General features: G+C 38.4%; 1 protein-coding gene across 4 annotated transcripts in view; it reads left to right on the top strand.

Annotated features, from left to right (window-relative positions):
* LOC127411218 (CAP-Gly domain-containing linker protein 4-like) overlaps nt 1-18,892 on the top strand; it is a 99,938-nt gene that overhangs the window by 44,046 nt on the left and 37,000 nt on the right. For 3 of the 4 annotated variants that reach the window (XM_051646620.1, XM_051646618.1, XM_051646617.1), the window contains exons 7-9: nt 1,128-1,373; nt 9,114-9,249; nt 10,776-10,907. In XM_051646620.1, coding sequence (XP_051502580.1) covers nt 1,128-1,373; nt 9,114-9,249; nt 10,776-10,907 — 514 coding nt within the window. The remainder of the gene's footprint in view (nt 1-1,127; nt 1,374-9,113; nt 9,250-10,775; nt 10,908-18,892) is intronic. The other variant, XM_051646619.1, reaches the window with a different exon arrangement.

Genomic DNA, 18,892 nt, shown 5'->3' with positions numbered 1-18,892 from the left:
TGTTAAGGTTATTTAACGAACCAAATAGCTTTCAACTGTCTTTGATATACACTACCGGTCAAAAGTTTTGAAACACACTCATTCTTTATTATATTTTTTTTCCTTCACATTTTAGAATAATAGTAAATTCATCAAAACTATTGAATAACATAAATGTAACTATGGGAATTATGTTGTGACTAAACAAAATCCAAAATAAATCAAAACTGTGTTATATTTTAGCATCTTCAGAGTAGTCACCCTTTGCCTAGAATTTGCAGACATGTACTCTTGAACTTTTCTCAACCAACTTCTTGAGGTATCACCCTGGGATGCTTTTTAAACAGTATTGAAGGAGTTCCCATCTATGTTGGGCACTTATTGGCTGCTTTTCTCTATTATTTGGTCCAAGTCATCAATTTCAAAAACCTTTTTTTTTATTATTATTATTATTTTTTAATTACATTTTAGTTCTATAATGAAATAAATTAATATGGTGGCACAATTATATTTTTGTCTACAAAACTAATTTCAAACATTTAAGCATACGCCTTCAGATCAAAAGATTTTTAAGATTGTGAGAAACATTTCAGTCAAGTGTTTCAAAAGTTTTGACCGGTAGTGTAATGGCAAGTGATTTTCTAGTACCAAATTAGCAATTTTGCATGATTACTTAAGTGATGGCTGCTGGAAATGGGGCCTGTCTAGATTTAATCAAAAATTACTTTTTTCAAATAGTGAGGGTGCTGTTTTTTACATCAATAATGTCCTGACTATACTTTGTGATCAGTTGAAAGCCACTTTGGTGCATTAAAGTACCAATATTCTTCTGAAACAGCAAAATCTGTACATTATTCCAAACTTTGGCCGCCAGTGTAGTTCATTACATAATTAATAAAATGTCTCTTAAATAGCTTTAATAAGATATTGTTTTATTAACTTTTAATGTAGCTAACCCTTTAAAATGATAGCAATGTAACCTTAAATCGTGAATAGCTTACAGCTGCAGTTTAAGTGTAGCTTCACCTAAGCTGTCTTGGGAACAGTTTGGTTCACAAGTTTGTTTATGATAGTAACAAGTTTTCTTGTGCCTCTCTTTCTTTTTTCTATAGTAATTATTTTGCTTCTTGCTGTTCTTACCTCTGCAGAATGAGAAGGGTCAGTGTCCAGCTGATGTTGTTCCGGAGCATCTTGACATGCCTCTGGAGATAGCTGATGCTGCAGTCCAGGCTAAAGAGCTCCGCGCATTGCTACAGGAAGTTCTCCCTTGGCCAGACGCTCCCCTCCCATTCCTGCCCGCCCGACCCCCAGGCCTCCTCTCTGACAAGGCCCGTGCCCAGCTCTCAAGTATGGGCCTTCACCTTGGAGATAAAGTAGTCATTGCCGGTCAAAAGGTAATGATAAAATTCTCCATTTCTTTGATCACTGTAATGAGCTCTGCAATCTTTTCTGCATCAATGCTGAAACTGCAGTGTCACAACCAAAGAAAAAAAAAAGAAAGAAACAAACTCACAAGCTTACAAGGGACCATATATATATATATATATATATATATATATATATATACATATATATACAGCCATGTCTCTACATTAGGGGTAAGTGGGGCTAAGACCCACCAGAGGTGGCGCTGTTATGCAAATTGCATGGCATCATCATAAATTTATTTTAAGATATTATATATTTTCCGCAATGTAAACATGTTTTATGACCATTATACAAGAAAAATGTATATATTCTTTTGAGAAATTATATTGTTATTAATGTATGTTGCGTAAAAGCCATTTAATCGTTCTCATTTGCTATGCGTGGGGCTTGCCCTTCATCCTCAATGTTAATCAACGGAGATCTGGAAAATGTCATGCGCATGTGCAGTGAGCGTTCAACGATGGCCTGAGGGGCTAGTTTGCCTTTGCCCCTGAGCCGAACAAAACTTTGATCATATTTATTTCAGCTGTTGACATGAGCATTGGAAGTTACCGCTCTTGACTGCAGACCTGCGTAGTGAAGTTCATTGGGAAGTTTTAAAAGCTAATTTTTTTTAATGTGCTGTTGGTTGGATTAGTTAAGCACCGTTCATCATTTCATTGAATTGTATGCCATTGCATTGAGGTGTTGTGTTGTTGATGCATTGGTTTGTATTCTATATCAATGACTGCTGAATATTGGGAGTCTGTCGTTTTGATTAGTTTTGTTATGCTGTTCATTCGAGTTAGTGAGATAATATGCACACCCTTTGACGATTTGCCTATTTTTGGTTTACTTTCACTCACTTGATCTTTTTGACGTGGATGTGCATTTCTTAGTGGTGTTTTGTGCTGAGATTAAATTATTAGGGATATTTGTGTGGCATCATGTTCAGAGGTTGCCCAAACATTTTTTTTTTTATTCGTCACTCTCTGTAAAATTTCTGTTATGGTCTATTTTTATCAGTCATACATGTTTTCATTTTATAAGTGCTAGGGCATTGAGGGATGTAGCATCCATTATAATGGCACATACATGACAGTAGATAAGCTTTTATGATAGATTTTTTAACTCTCCTTGTTTGAGTCTGGTGAATCCATTGAGTTCTAGTGTGAAAATTCTACCTTTCAGTCACCTGCTGCACTAAAACAAGGTTTTTAAACTTTGTCGGTTAAAGCACATACACACATGCACAAGTTCATAGAACTCCATAGTCCCTGATGTGAACATAACGTGTAACATGAGAAGCACATCTGTGAAGCTCAGTTAACACAGTTACTCCACTAAAATAACGGACAATTCTGCTCTATACGTGATGTTTGCACTTATTAAATGCATGCATAATTGGCTGAAATGATGCGCTGCTTTTTTGGTGTTTTCTTTTTGTTATTATGCAGTTTGTGCTTTATTATCATACATTAACACACTTGCATTATGTATGCAGTCATGAAATCTGATACCCTCTACTCTTGGATAAAAGTGTCTGCCAAATACATAAATGTACTCAAAATATAAACACAAAGGAGACACACAATACCAGATGTAAATGATGATTGTTCCAGTTAATACGTATCTTATCAGGTGATAATCAGGGCACATGCACAGTGGGAATGTGAGGGTCAAAGAGTGAAGTCAAATCTGATGTACAAGGTTAAAATGTTTTTTCTTGTTTCTTTTTTATCTGTCAAAATAACAGACAGAATTTTGAACTATTCTTCAATGTTTCAAAGATCGGACAAATAATTGATTAAGTGATTGTTTTTACCCCACACTAAATAATGACACTGAGATGCCACTGTATATACAGTATATATATAATATATATATATATATATATATATACACACACATACAGTATATTATGCTGTATATGTAAATGTGTGTGTGTATATATACACACACTACCGGTCAAAAGTTTTGAAACACTCATTCTTTATTATAATTTTTATTTTTTTCACATTTTAGAATAATAGTAAAGTCATTAAAACTATGGAATAACATAAATGGAACTATGGGAATTATGTTGTGACTGAAGATGCTAAAATATAACACAGTTTTCGATTTATTTTGGATTTTGTTTGAAGTACTCACCCTTTGTCTAGAATTTTCAGAAATGTACTCTTGACATTTTCTCAACAAACTTCTTGAATATCACCCTGGGATGCTTTTTAAACAGTATTGAAGGAGTTCTCATCTATATGCTGGGCACTTATTGGCTGCTTTTCTTTATTATTTGGTCCAAGTCATCAATTTCAAAAACTTTTTTTAATTTTTTTATAAAATTTTAGATTTATAATGAAATAAATTAATATGGTGGCACAAATATATTTTTGTCTAGAAAACTAATTTCAAACATTTAAGCATACGCCATCAGATCAAAAGATTTTTAAGATCATGAGAAACATTTTAGTCAAGTGTTTCAAAACCTTTGACTGGTAGTGTATATGTATGTATATGTGTGTGTGTGTATACTGTATATATACTGTATATACACACACACATACATATACGGTGTATACACTGATCAGCTGCAACATTAAAACCACTGACAGGTGAAGTGAATAACATTTATTATCTCGTTACAGTGGCACCTGTTAAGGGGTGGGGTATATTAGGCAGCAAGTGAACAGTTAGTTCTTGAATTTCATGTGTTGTATGCAGGAAAAATGGGCAAGCGTAAGGATCTGAGCAACTCTGACAAGAGCCAAATTGTGATGGCTAGACAACTGGGTCAGATTATGCAGTGGTTAGTACCTACCAAAAGTGGTCCAAGGAAGGACAGCCGGTGAACCGGCGACATGATCATGGGAGCCTAAGGCTCATTGATGCACGTGGGGAGCAAAGTCTAGCCCATCTGGTCCGATCCCACAGAAGAGCTACTGTAGCACAAATTGCTGAATAACTTAATGCTGGCCATGATAGAAATTTGTCAGAACACAGTGCATCACAGCTTGCTGCATTTAGGGCTGCGTAGCCACAGACTGGTCAGAGTGCCCATCCTGACCCCTGTCTACCGCCGAAAGCACCTACAATGGGCACGTGAGTGTCAGAACTGGACCATGGAGCAATGGAATAAGGTGGCCTGGTCTGATGAATCATGTTTTCTTTTAGATCATGTGGACAGTGCATGTGTGTCGTTTATCTGGGGAAGAGATGGCAGCAGGATGCACTATGGGAAGAAGGCAGGCCGCCGGAGGCAGTGTGATGCTCTGGGCAATGTTCTGCTGGGAAACTTTGGGTCCTGGCATTCATGTAAAAAAGATTAAGATTGTTGCAGACCACGTACGCCCCTTCTTGGCAACAGTATTCCCTGATGGCAGTGGCCTCTTTCAGCAGGATAGTGCGCCCTGCCACACTACAAAAATAGTTTAGGAATGGTTTGAGGAACATGACAAAGAGTTCAAGGTGTTGACTTGGCCTCCAAATCCCCAGATCTCAATCCGATTGATCATCTATGGGATGTACTGGACCAACAATTCTGATCCATGGAGGCCCCACCTCGCAACTTACAGGACTTGTACGGGAAAGGATCTGCTGCTAACGTCTTGGTGCCAGATACAACAGGACACCTTCAGAGGTCTTGTGGAGTCCATGTCCCAATGGATCAGAGCTGTTTTGGCGGCACGAGGGGGACCTACACGATATTAGGCAGGTGATTTTAATGTTGTGGCTGATTGGTGTACAGAAAATAAGATAGAAACATATTTTGGGAAAAAGTAAGTACAGACCATTTTAAGGACATAAACAATAACAAAGGAATCTAAAACTACTGCGCATGTCTTTCCCTGAAACGTTTACGGTAGCGGCATTTTTATTGTCAAAATAGAATGACTAGCACATACTTTTACAGTGTAGCTAAAACAGAACAAACAAGATATGTGCAAAATCTGAAACTAAACAATGAGGTGTCATTAGCAGTCAACAAATTTTCTCAAATAACATCAAACATTTACTTGAAGTGACTTATCCAGACGTGGTGTTGAGACTGAGCACGTCTACGCGAGAGAGGCGATAAAAGTGTATCATAGTTTAGATGCTCACAATAATTTCCTCATTGGCAAGGTCAGGAATATTGGATCACTCCTGTTATAATCAATGAAGCTGTTAACTCTTTAAGAGTGTGACTTGCAGACAAGGTAAGGTTGTTTGTTTTTTATTATTTTATTTTTTTTTTAATTATAAATTAAAAAATCCTTGTCTTTCTTCTGGGGAAGCTTCTATACTACTCCAGCTACTCTAGGATCTTGGCAGTGCAATATTGCAGATATTTTTGACTTTTGTGTGACAAATTGCTTATGATCCTCATTTGTAACTCGCTTTGGATAAAAGTGTTCTGATAAATGACTAAATGTAAATGACCTGCATAGCTTCATTCATTATAATGGGGGCGATCTATAGTCACTTTTAGAGCCCGTAAAGAAAAACTCTGACTTAACTAGCCAGCTAATCTCTTCCTGTGTAACTTACTATTATTTGGCAAAAATGTTGTTCACCTACCAGAGATAAGATGTGTGCTACAATTGTTAGTACCGCATGTATCTAGCCGTCTCGCTTCATTGCAGCAGTTCAAGCATCCATTTGAGGTTGCTTTTTTGGCTAAATACTTTTATTTCCATTAGTTCCAAGCATCCAGGAAACATCCAGCCACCAAACAACAAGGTCCAAATTTTAATAATGAAATTCTGTTACAATCGTATTAATGTTAATAACATTAATCAGGTTAAAGTCACTATGAATGGCCTCCCGCTGTAGTCAAAGATGTCACTTCCTTAAACCGATGAACAGTCCTTGAAAGGGTCTTTTGTTCTTTAGGGGGAAGAAATCCTTTAGGAAACTCTGTAATAACTATTACATCTGCTCAAAAAGTAAGAAAATGTGTGTGCTTGTTTCTCATCAAGTATGAAGACAGGGGTTACAGGTGTTTTCTAACATGAAAAGTTTGTTGAGATTGATATTGATTTAAGCCATCGAGAAATCACATTTAATAGAAACTGGTGCTTCTTTACACAATGTTTCTCTAAATGGTAGTTGTCGGAAGAAATTGCATTATACACTTCATGATTCATACTTTGTGCTAGTCAGTGGGGTCCAAAACGTTCAAGCTCCTTATGACATGGAGGCGGAAACCGGCTGAGCAGGCAACTTAAATTTTAATAAACAAATGAACAAAACACAACATAAAACTGCTTTCCAGTATAACACAAAACAAACACACACACACACACACAAGAGTGCTGTGTGCATCTCCCTCCCTCCTGAACTGGCATCCACGGCTCCTCTTTATCCCTCTTCTGGCTGATTGGGCTGATTCAGTGCCGGGCATCCATCGTTACGGCCCGGCCACGTCCTCTTTCTCATCACACTCCTAAAAAGACAATAAGGCACCATAAAATGAATCCATACAACTCCAGTGGTTTAATCCACGTTTTCTAAAGCAATCCAATTGGTTTTGAGAGAAACAGGCCAAAATGTAGCTCCTTTTCCAATATAAATCGTAATCTCTGCAGTCTCCTAGGAGCGATTATGAATTGAAGCTCAATGACACTCCCTTATGCTTGACGCATGCGCAGAGTGCTGTACCACAAGGAGAGCTTTCAAGGTTACAAAACCCAAGTGTAATGTGGTGGGACACTGGCAATCAATGGAGGAATTGCTTCAGTACGCTGAATAAACTGCTTTTGTGAAGAACCAGCTCATCACTTAATGAACTGACCTTTTTGGAATGAACTGTGTGGAGTTTTATAAGAGAAGTCACGGATGATTTTGCAACAGGTAGGTGTTAGTTTATGGCTTTACCCAATCATTTGTTTGGTATTTGCAAATGGTGATTTATGGTCTTAACACTCTGAACGCAGTTAATTTGAGCCTGGGTCATTATACAGTATGATCGGTTTAGAAGACTCGCATGGTCCAAGTACTATGGAGGTTGGTATCTCAGTTTATAAAATAATCTCTGTACACATGCTCTGCACATTCCTGAAGCACAAAGAAGTGTAAATAAGATTCAAATTAGGGCTGCATAAATAATCGAAAACATAATCGAGATTGCAAATACGGCTGCTGCAATTAACTAATTGTGAAAACTTTCAATTTCAGAACTTCATTTAGATATATATAGTCCTGTTTAGTTAAACATTTTTATTTACATTTATTTATTTATTTCCAGTGGTTGAGCATTGTTACCAATTGCAGACACGTTCATTGAGTACATAAGCCTATCAGTAATGGTGCAACAAAACTAGATTGCTCCCATTATAAAATAACAATAAAACTGCAATATTAAGGAACAAAGCTCATTTTTGGAGTTGTACCTTACATAAATAATATGGCTTCCTTTTTTACCCCACACAAAAAAGGAATTTAATGTAAATTCTATTAATAATTGTGATTACAATATCAAGGGAAACAATTGTGTTCACCCCATGGAGACTGCAGATGTCAAGGTTTATAATGAAAAAGTTTATTGTCATCAATTTTTAAACGTTCATAAACTGGGATCATTATAAGACCCCTTTTTCTCTCATTTAATAAGATTTAATCATATGGCGAACTGAAAGAATGGCATGTCCCCTTCCATTCTGTCACTGATTTCCTCATTTACAAACGAGATGCGACGTTTTCAGTTCTTTCACAAACTTCATATTTCTGTTCGTTTCGTTCTGGGTGTTGTTCTGGGTCTCGTTCAGACTCAAAACACCACTTGTTTAGGCATATTCGTTCAGTAGGTCGAATTGATGATGTCACAGCCCTCACGCAAATGTTATTTGTTTGCGTCAAAGCAGTCATGCACTTCCCAAGGGAGAGACTTCAGTAAATAAAAAATAAATAAATAAAAAAAAATATATATATATTATGTGTGTGTGTGTGTGTGTGTATATATATATATATGTGTGTATATATATATATATATATATATATATATATATATATATTAAATCGGTCACTTAAAATAATTGTTCAAAAACACAGATTTGTTTATGATGGAAACGTCACTAGTTTGGAGAATAGCATGTCTGAAAAGCTAAAGAAGAGCTTGCAGTTTAGAGCTTGCTCATCTGCATTGTCCTTACAGAAATTAATTTGTGTAGCTGGCCCTCGCGCCCTCACATACCCACACACAAAATTAGCAATTAATGAAATCCTCCACCACATTGGGACTGAAGTGATCAGAGTGCTGTGGATCTGTAGATTAGCTAATCAAACCTCATTATTTTCAGGGATACTTGGCGCCACTGGCTGTCTTTGATCTCCATTTTACTTGTAGCATTATTTTTATCCAATCTTATTTGCTTGTTTGTGAATGTCGGCACACAAGAAAACAAGGTCGGCTCTCCAGTGACCGGCCGAATGGCACAAAATATGTGCCGTTGTGTGCGAATGTGCTTGTTTGTTTCTTGAATAAAGTAGTTATCACTTTCATTGCCCTCCGGAGAACACAGCAAGAGATAAAGAGAGCAAAACAGCTCTATTGAATGTGTATTATTGCCTCTGCGGCCCACGCGGCCAAAAAAACTATTTCTCTCGCTGTACCCACAGAGCTCCCCCTCCATTTGCTAAAGTGTGTGGTGCTGCTTCTTGTATGTTGTCTTTCTTTCTTTCTTTTTTTCTTTCTTCCTTTCTCTGTGAGTAAACCTTAGCTTATTACACTGCTATGGTTTGTTTCTTAGGTTGGTACTCTGCAATTCTGTGGCAGTACTGAGTTTGCTGGTGGTCTGTGGGCCGGAGTGGAGCTTCACCAACCAGTGGGCAAGAATGATGGATCGGTAGCTGGTGTCCAGTACTTCATTTGCCCTGTTAAACATGGTAAGAGTGTAGAACGACAGGGTATCTTGGTTTCCTTAAGTTATATTAACTTGCAAAATGTATTGTTTACTAACTAACCAGGTGCAACATCTTTAAGGTTCAAGCTAGAAATAATGTATCTTCCATGTTAATTCCATTAAGAGGTAACATTTTTTTGTCTTAGCCAGCTGCATGTGTATCAGGTATTGTACTATGATATTTGAGCATAACTAACTAACTAGTAAGCGTGAGAAGATAACAACAAGGATCACACAAGGTCCTTGAAGTGTTTAAAGTGCTGGGATGTAGCTTTAAGTGTACTGGAAAACCTGGTAAATTGATTTGTTTTGTTGGACAGTTCTTAAAAGTGTTAAATAAAACAGAACTTCTGTGCACACTTTCTGTGTAGTTAGTATGCCAGAGAAACAAATATTTATTGTCCAGACATCTTTGATGATATCCGCGATATCCCCCCCACACAGTGCAAAGATAGGCTATATTTGAACTGCTTGGAAGGAAGGGGCCATGTGACTAACATTACAATTGACCAACCACAGCTCGTTTTTTGTTTTTTGTCCAAAACTTTTAGATACCTTAAACATGATTTACATGTGGTCGAGAGCTAACATTTTGAAAAAACGAAAACTTTCATGAACCCCAAAATGTACTTAGGCTTTACTAATGATTTGCTCAAAAATTCGTTCTGCTCGTGTTTCATGAATGAGGCCCATTGTGTTTCGATCATATTTGAGATCCACGTTCTCCATTGTCATTGAATAATGTCCCTTTTAATACCCAATCTGTCCTTGACAGTCAGTTGTTGATGAAAAGTGAAAATAAACATTAATTCTACTCATACATAGCATGGATGCTGTAAAGAAACAGTGCAACTTCCTTCAAACATTGACTCCTTTCAAACATTGAAATATTATAAATAAATAAATAAATAAATAACAATTGTGCTGGAAAGCCGTACTTCAAGGTCCTGGATTTGCGTTTAGTGACGCCTGAATGAACCCTGTAACTAGTGAGCATAATGTTTAATAATTAGCCTACTAGCCACGATACTACAAAGCAGCAAGCTAATATATCATTTATGCTTTTTGTTAATCTTTTTGTCTTAACCAGCTACGGCAATAACAAGTACCAAACAATGGTATTTGAACATAAGTCGCTAACTAATTAGCTTAACTAGCTTACAGGCGAGTGTTATGTTTACAACATAGCTAAACAAGTTCGATGTGAGCGTCAAGCGATACAACATGACTCTTCCAGTTTTTGTCCAAACTAGCTTTTCCAAACTGGCCCAAAATCTTGCTCAGTGTAAAAAAAATTCTGATTGACTGTAATTTTGTCACTTCACTTAGCATTTCGCTTTCAGCATGAACAGAAAAATTACCTGGCACTGGTGGCTAACTAGTCATGCTGCGTAAGAGGTGTAAAATGTTAGATAGCTCAAACTTGGTCGTTTCTTTAGTTACTATATCATTCAAGTAACAATCTGTTCTCAAAGGCTAACAAAATAATTTCCATCTGCCCCTCTCCAGGAATTTTCGCCCCCCTCTCTAAAATCAGCAAGCTCTCTGAGCGCCGGAAAAACAGTCCCCGCCAGCCCTCTGCTCCCGTACCCCACCCAAAACGCATCAACTTGGCGCGGGTTACGGCCAAGGTCAACACAGGTAAACCTCTCACTGTCCCGGTTGCTTAATGACTCTCTTTACAGCCCACAAACCTAATATTAACAACAGGCCAGCGGCCACCACAGACTCAAAGGAAATTAGCAACCCAGAGAACCTGCTTGATAAATAAACTTACGCTAGTGTGAACAGCAGTGGTGGTGATAAAGCAGTTGGCTTGAACACTTTATTCTGTCCCCTTTGGGGTTGTAAAGACAGTAAAAAGCAGTGTGGTCACTGAAGAAATGGAGGACTCATTGGGGGAGCTAATGTAGCTTGTGTGCCATTACATCACTCACGCCAAGGCCTGTATATACAGTCGTGACACCCACAAGTCGTGTAGTGTAACATGCTAACTTTCACTGTTTTTATTACACACACACACACACACACGTTGTTCCAAACCCGAATTACTTTCTTCCGTGGAACACAAAAATAAAACGTTTTTGAAGACTGTCCTGGCCTCTCTTTTCCATACAATTAGGCTTGTCACATCGTTTAATTGTGCACTTCAAATTCCAATTATATTTTACTGTCCAAATAAAGAAGTTTTAAGTGAAAAGTGAAGCTACTTTTTTGTGTCTCATTGTGCTCACATTATTGCATTATGTGAGCACTCCAAATGAATTCCGACCATGATTCACGTGCCTTCTGCGAAGGTTTGCGCCAAAGTCGCGCAAAAATATGAGCAAGGATTTTAATAGTGAATGCAAAACGTCCTGGTTTCACATTAATTTAACATTTGCATAATTGCAAATGTTCTTGGATGTTGCGGGTTCATACACATATTGATAAAGGGTTAGTACTACAGTATATTATTATATTATAAAAGCTATTCAGGTTGGCTGGGTTCCAAAAACAATTGTGCAAATTAAATTGGACCAGAACTAAAGTTGACTAAAGTGAAATATTATTTTGGATAAGTATTTCACTTGCCTATTGTTTTGTTGAAATCTCACTTACTTTAATCAGAATTATTTAACTGTTACAGATTTAGAATGGATTTATGAACAAATTATTCAGACCAGTTTAGTGAACCGGATCAAGTAATTCATTGAAATGATCTCACTCAAAATAAAGTTTTGTTCATGAATCAGACATTGCTACTTCCCTCATGAATATAAATAAGAATGAATAAATGTTACATTTATATAGCACTTTTTCTGACACTGCACTCAAAGTGCTTTACACAGTGAACAGGGGACTCTCCTCAAACCACCACCAGTGTGCAGCATCCACCTGGATGATGCAACAGCAGCCATAGTGAGCCAATACGCTCACCACACACCAGCTATTGGTGAAGAGGAGAGAGTAGAGTTATAACCAATTAATGGATGGGGATTATTAGGAGGCCATGATTGAGAAGGGCCAATGGGGGAAAATTGGCCAGGACACCGGGGTTACACCCCTACTCTTTACGAGAAGTGCCCTGGGATTTTTAATGACCACAGAGAGTCAGGACCTCGGTTTAACGTCTCATCCGAAAGACAGTGCTTTTTTACAGTAATAGTGTCCCTGTCACTAAACTGGGGCATTAGGACCCACACAGACTGCAGGGTCAGCACCCCCTGCTGGCCTCCCTAATACCTCTTACAGCAGCAAACTTAGTTTTCACCAGGAGGTCTCCCATCCAGGGTCAACCCTGCTTAGCTTCAGTGGGCAACCAGTCTTCAGCTACAGTGTGATATGGCTACTGATATATATATATATATATATATATATATATATATATATATATATATATATCATGGAATGGAATGAAAGTCTGAATATATGGAAAGAGAGTATGAATATATGGAATAATACTCTGAATATATATACTTTCATTCCATTCCATATTTTCAGAGTTTCATTCCATATACTCAAACTTCATATTATAAATACAATAATTTCCTGAACGGCATGCCATAATATATATACATATATATATATATATATATATATATATATATATATATATATATATATATATATATATATATATATAATAGAGAGAGAGCTCATGAAAGGCCCTGTTTTTTATACATGATGTTGTTTGCCAGCAGAGCAATATGATTTAATATGTACATACACTTCATCCTGACAAGAACCACCTTTTTCATGCGTATAAAGAGCATTTCATAGATGTACACTTGGTATTCAATAAAGACTTAATTACTATGTTTCTTATTTCAGCAAGACAGTCAGCCTGTTTTCATAGTCTGATGTCCATGCTTTGTGTTTGATCGGTTGCTGTTCAGTTCATGTGGTGCTGAAATGCTGCATCTTGGTGATTTACTGTCTTCTTTTTTCATGTTTTTCATGCAGTTGCAGTGAGTGATTTAATATGAACTTTAAACTTTTTTATTTTTTTATTTCAGTCTGAATCATTCTTTTACCAGGCGTAAAAACTTTAAACTTCAATACATTAAGTGTAATTCCTCACTAGTCAGAAGTATCTGATCCTGGTGCCTCTCGATAGTTCAGGGCATGCAGCTGCAAGTACATAAACTTTGCAAGCAGCACATTTACACTAGATACTCTTCATATATTGCTGATGCTTGACAGTTTTCGTGCAAGCATGCGCTAAGTCTAGGTGCAAGAACTGTCAGACACAGGAACAGTTTTTTTCCCCCAGGCTATCCATCTCATGAACAGTTAAAACTGCCCCCTTTATGGAACAAAGTGATGCCATGCAAGAAGCAGACATGTGAGCGACGAGCACTGCGCACTTTGCTAAATTTTTGATTATTTTCATGTTATAATTTGGTGAAATTTGATACACCCAGTTACACATTTGCTCTTTGAGGCAAAACATGGCAAAGAAGTCAAAATCCTCGGGCTCTGGAGACATTAAAAGACACTTACATGTTCAGGATGAAAGCCCCGACAGGGGACTCGATTTGGATGGCGCGGCGGGAGAGGAGATCCAGCGTCAGTTGTCCAACATGTCGGTGATGTTGACGAAGGTTCTTGCTGACTTGGAGGATCTCGTTGTAATATGTCGATCGATTACTCCGATGGAAATGAAATTCTCTGAGATAGTTACAAGAGTGTCGGATGCTGAGAAACGAATCGATTTTCTGGAATCTTCGGAGAGGGAATTAACCGCTAATCCGCCCGCGACCAAAGTTGATCTGGAATGTATTCTTGAAAAGCTTGAAGATCTTGAGAATAGAAGCCGCAGGAATAATGTTTGAATTGTTGGAATTCCTGAGCATGAGGAGGGCAGAGATATGGTGAAATTCCTAGACGAGCTTTTCCCGAGTCGGCCTGACATAACAGGCCACAAGCTGGAAATCGAGCGAGCTCACAGAGTCCCTGCTCGGAGATCTGCTGAGGGAGATATGCCCCGATTGATTCTGGCCAGATTTCTGAGATCATCCGATAAAGATCTGGTGTTGCACCAGGCGAGGAGCAAAGAGAAGCTTTCTTGGAAGAACCATAATATTTTCTTGTTCCCGGACTTTGCGAACTCGACAAGAGAGAAACGCGATCGGTTCAAGGAATGTAAGAAACTCTTACATCAGGAAAATATCTCGTTTGCTCTGATGTTCCCGGCCAAATTGAGAATAGAAACGAAGGTCGGTCGCAAAGTATTTACATGTCCAAATCAGGCAATGTCTTTTATTGAATCATTGGCTGAGTAAACTGCGTTGGCTCTGCCGAGCCACTGGAGCTTGTTTTGTGAGTAACACTTTTCCTTGAAGAGACATTTGCATTGACAAAATATTACATTTGCATTGAAGTTCCAGGCTGGTTTGGGGTTGGACACTGTGGATGACCGCAAAATATCTACATGCTCACACAAAGTTGACGGATTGTGTAAGTCATGGTATATACTTTTATGCGGCCTCCGAGTGAATTGAATCGACCATCCGGGGAACCGGGATGCCGGTTTTGTTTCTTTTTGTTGTTGGTTCCACCTAGCGGCTGGAGCTTGTTTTATTGAATAACACTCATTTGGAGCAGCTGTGGATTAATCTGTTTGTTCTTTGTGCTTATTCCTTCTGCTGGCTGTGGTTTGTTTTGTTGTATTTTTTCAGGACACTGGAATGATTACTTCATCCGTTGAACTCATAACAGCTGGCTCACTAAACATTTGTTTGTCTGTCCGAGGAATCTGAACGATTTTATATCAGCTGGAATTTGTTTTGTGGAAGATCACACCTTTGAGACAGTTCTGTGAATTAATCTACACATTCTTTGTTCAATTTTCCTATTGACTGGGCTTATTTTACAAAGTATTTTCTGTTATGTAATTTTTTCTGTTACGACAATTGAGTAATCCGATGGCAAAGTTGTCATGGGGACTCGTGGGCGTTCATGGACCTTTTGAGTTTAGAGGGATTGTCGCCGGTTGGCGCTGTCGTGCGTGGGGTTGAAGCGCACGTTTTTTTTTTTTCTGTTTGTTTTGTTCGGGGGGAAGTTCGGGGTTTGATTGTTTCACTAATGGGGAATGTGGTCTGTATAATTTTGTTTTTGACACACAACTTTATCAAAATGTCAAATGTTAATATAAGTGTACTATCTCTCTCCACATGGAATGTGAATGGGTTGGGGCACCCCATAATAAGAAGGAAGGTTATTACTTTTCTTAAACGTAACAAATATGATATAGTATTTCTTCAAGAAACACATCTCTCCCCGCAGGAAGCTGAAAAATTTGGGAAGATATGGGGTGGACATGTTTTTTCTAGTGCTGGCTCAAGTAAGGAGTCATTATATTAGTAAATAAACATCTACAATTCAAATGTCTCAAACAGATTAAAGATAAATCAGGAAGAGTCATTATTGTTTTAGCTGAAATTCAAGGGCAAAAGTTGATTTTGGCTAATATTTACGCACCTAACGCTGATGATCAGGGCTTTTTTATAGATCTTGAAGGGATGCTGCAAACCGCTGGCACCCCTCATGATATAATATTGGGAGGAGACTTTAATCTTTTGATGGACTCAGTCCTTGATCATAGTGAAGCAAATGTGTGTAAGCCCCCTAGAGCAACATTGACGCTTCACAAGATGTGTAAAAATCTTAGATATTTGGAGACTTTTGAGCCCATCTGGTAGGGACTATACATTTTTTTCATCAGTCCATAAGATTTATTCTAGAATAGATTTTTTTTTTTTATATCCAAATCCCTCATTTCATCTGTTGTTGATTGCTCAATTGGAAATATCTTAGTCTCAGATCATGCTCTGGTGAGTTTAAAGGTGTTGCCATATACAGAGAAAAATAAATCATATAGTTGGCACCTTAATGTGTCCCTTTTGCAAAATCCTGATTTCCAACAAATGTTAAAGACTGAAATCAGTGTTTATATGGAGACCAACTGGTCCTCAGTATCCTCTGTGGGCATGGCTTGGGAGACATTTAAGGCGGTTCTTAGGGGTCGGATCATACAGTATGCCTCATTCATTAAAAAATCCAAAGCACAAGAACTTGTGGAGTTAAATATTAAGGAAGGAAACATTAAAAGTGCGGAGGCAGAGCTGAAGCGCCGTATGTCATCTGATTGCCTCGGAGAATTGACCCGATTGGAGTTTTGGTTATTCAGGGCAAGACAGTCATACTTTGAGTCGGGTGACAAAGCAGGAAAACTGGCTAGATATATAAAGCAGAGAGAGTCTTTTTCTATCATTCCCTCAGTGAAATCTGCTTGTGGTGAAATATTTACCTCTGCTATTGATATTAATAATGCCTTTAAAGAGTTCTATCTTGATCTCTATGGTTCCATGTCTTCATCCACTGATGAAGATATTAGGAACTTTGTGGAACCATTAGATCTCCCTAAACTGACGACTGTGCAAAAAAATTCTCTTGATTCTGAGATAACCTTGGAGGAGCTTGATGAGGTAATTAAAGCCTTGCCTACAGGCAAGACTCCGGGGCCTGACGGCTTTTCCTCTGAGTTTTTCAAATCTTATGCTACAGAACTGGCTCCAATTTTGTTAGAAGTTTATACAGAATCATTAAAGAACGGAAAGCTTCCGCCAACCATGACACAAGCCCGGATCAGTCTGATTCTTAAAAAGGACAAAGATCCAAGCGAGTGTATAAGTTACCGCCCAATTTCCCTGATCCAGTTAGATGTAAAAATGTTGTCCAAAATTCTGGCTAATCAATTAAGTAAAGTTATGACATCACTTATACATATAGATCAGGTGGGGTTTATTCGAGGCCGTAGCTCTTCTGATAATATTAGGCGTCTCATCAATATCATGTGGTCAGTAGTGAATGATCAATCTCTGGTTGCTGCCATCTCTCTTGACGCCGAAAAGGCGTTTGATATGGTAGAATGGGATTATCTTTTTAAGATTTTGGAAAGGTATGGGTTCGGGAGTACATTTATTGGTTGGATTAAGTTACTTTATAGACACCCTGTAGCAGCGGTGCAAACAAATGGGTTAATTTCCGATTATTTTACTCTGGATAGGGGCATCCGGCAGGGTTGCCCTCTTTCCCCATTATTGTTGTGTCTTGCCCTGGAACCATTAGCAGCCGCGATAAGAAAGGAGGAGGATTTTCCAGGGGTGAGGGCGGGTGGTGTGGCGCATAAGCCTCTGCTTTATGCAGATGATATTTTATTATTCGTCTCCGACCCTACTAGATCTATGCCTTGCCTCCACAGAATTATTAACTCCTTTTCCATATTCTCAGGATACAAAGTCAATTGGTCTAAATCCGAAGCTTTGGCTTTGACAGCGTACTGTCCAGTAACGGCCTTCCAGCTGGGTGCCTTCCAGTGGCCCAAACAGGGAATTAAGTATTTGGGAATTTTATTCCCAGCAAATTTGTCTGATTTAGTCAGAGTTAATTTTGATCCCTTAATAAAAAGGTTTTCGAATGATGTGGACAGGTGGGCTTCATTACACTTATCGATGATTGGGAAGGTTAATGTTATTAAAATGAATTGTATTCCAAAATTTAACTACCAGCTACAATTTCTCCCTGTAGATGTCCCCCTCTCTTATTTCAAGCAATTTGATAGCATAGCGAAGTCCTTCATTTCGAATGGTAAACGTCCCAGGTTAAATTTCAGTAAATTACATAGGCCGATTGACAAGGGTGGGTTAGGCCTACCCAAGATTTTATTTTATTATCATACATTCAGTCTTAGACATTTGGTTTATTGGTCACTTCCACCTGAGAGAGCTCCTCCCTGGTTTTGTATTGAAAAGGAAGAGTTCTTGCCCCTATCTCGCCACTGCAAAGCCTTTCGATCAAACTAGCCGGAGAGGTTAAGTCGCACCCCATTATTTTGCATTTGCACTCGATATGGACAAAAGTGTCCAGAGTGTATAATTCTGATATTTATTTAAACGTAGCCTCGAGCATATGGCTGAACCCTAAACTATGTATTAATAAGTCCCCTTTCTGTTGGTCAGATTGGATTGTGAGGGGGGTTAATATACTTGGTGACCTATGTGAGGGTGGAGTATTGAGATCTTTTGAAAATTTGATTCAACATTTTGGGATTCCCAGATCTCAATTTTATAAGTATTTACAGCCGCACCACCTGCTCTGCTCTGTTTTTGGGAGTAGCATACACCCCTCTAGAGCGGCAGATACTCTGGAAGTGGTGATTGCTGCTTTTGGGAAGGGTCACGAGGCATCAGTGTATTACTCCCTGTTAATTTAGAGTCTGGGGGACGGAGCTTTAAATTCTCTCAAAAGATTATGGGAGGAAGATTTAAATGTATTATTGGAGGAGGGAGTGAGGGCAAGGATTCTAAAAAAACATAAAGTCTGCATCTAGAGATGCAAGGGTTCACCTTATGCAATTTAAGATTTTACATAGATTTTATTGGACCCCCTCTAGATTGTATAGGCTTGGTCTTAAGGACACACCCATCTGCTGGCGATGCCATACTGAAGATGGAGACACCGTCCATGTTTTTGGGGGTGCCTTAAGATCCAAGAATTTTGGCTGAAGGTGCAAAGTTTTGTGTGTGATGTGTTGGGCACCCAGGTCTCGTTCTGCCCCAGACTCTGTATTTTGGGAGATA

Source organism: Myxocyprinus asiaticus, chromosome 20 (genome assembly GCF_019703515.2).
Source record: "Myxocyprinus asiaticus isolate MX2 ecotype Aquarium Trade chromosome 20, UBuf_Myxa_2, whole genome shotgun sequence".
Lineage (NCBI taxonomy): Eukaryota > Metazoa > Chordata > Actinopteri > Cypriniformes > Catostomidae > Myxocyprinus > Myxocyprinus asiaticus.
This window is presented reverse-complemented; position numbering and strand designations above follow the sequence as displayed.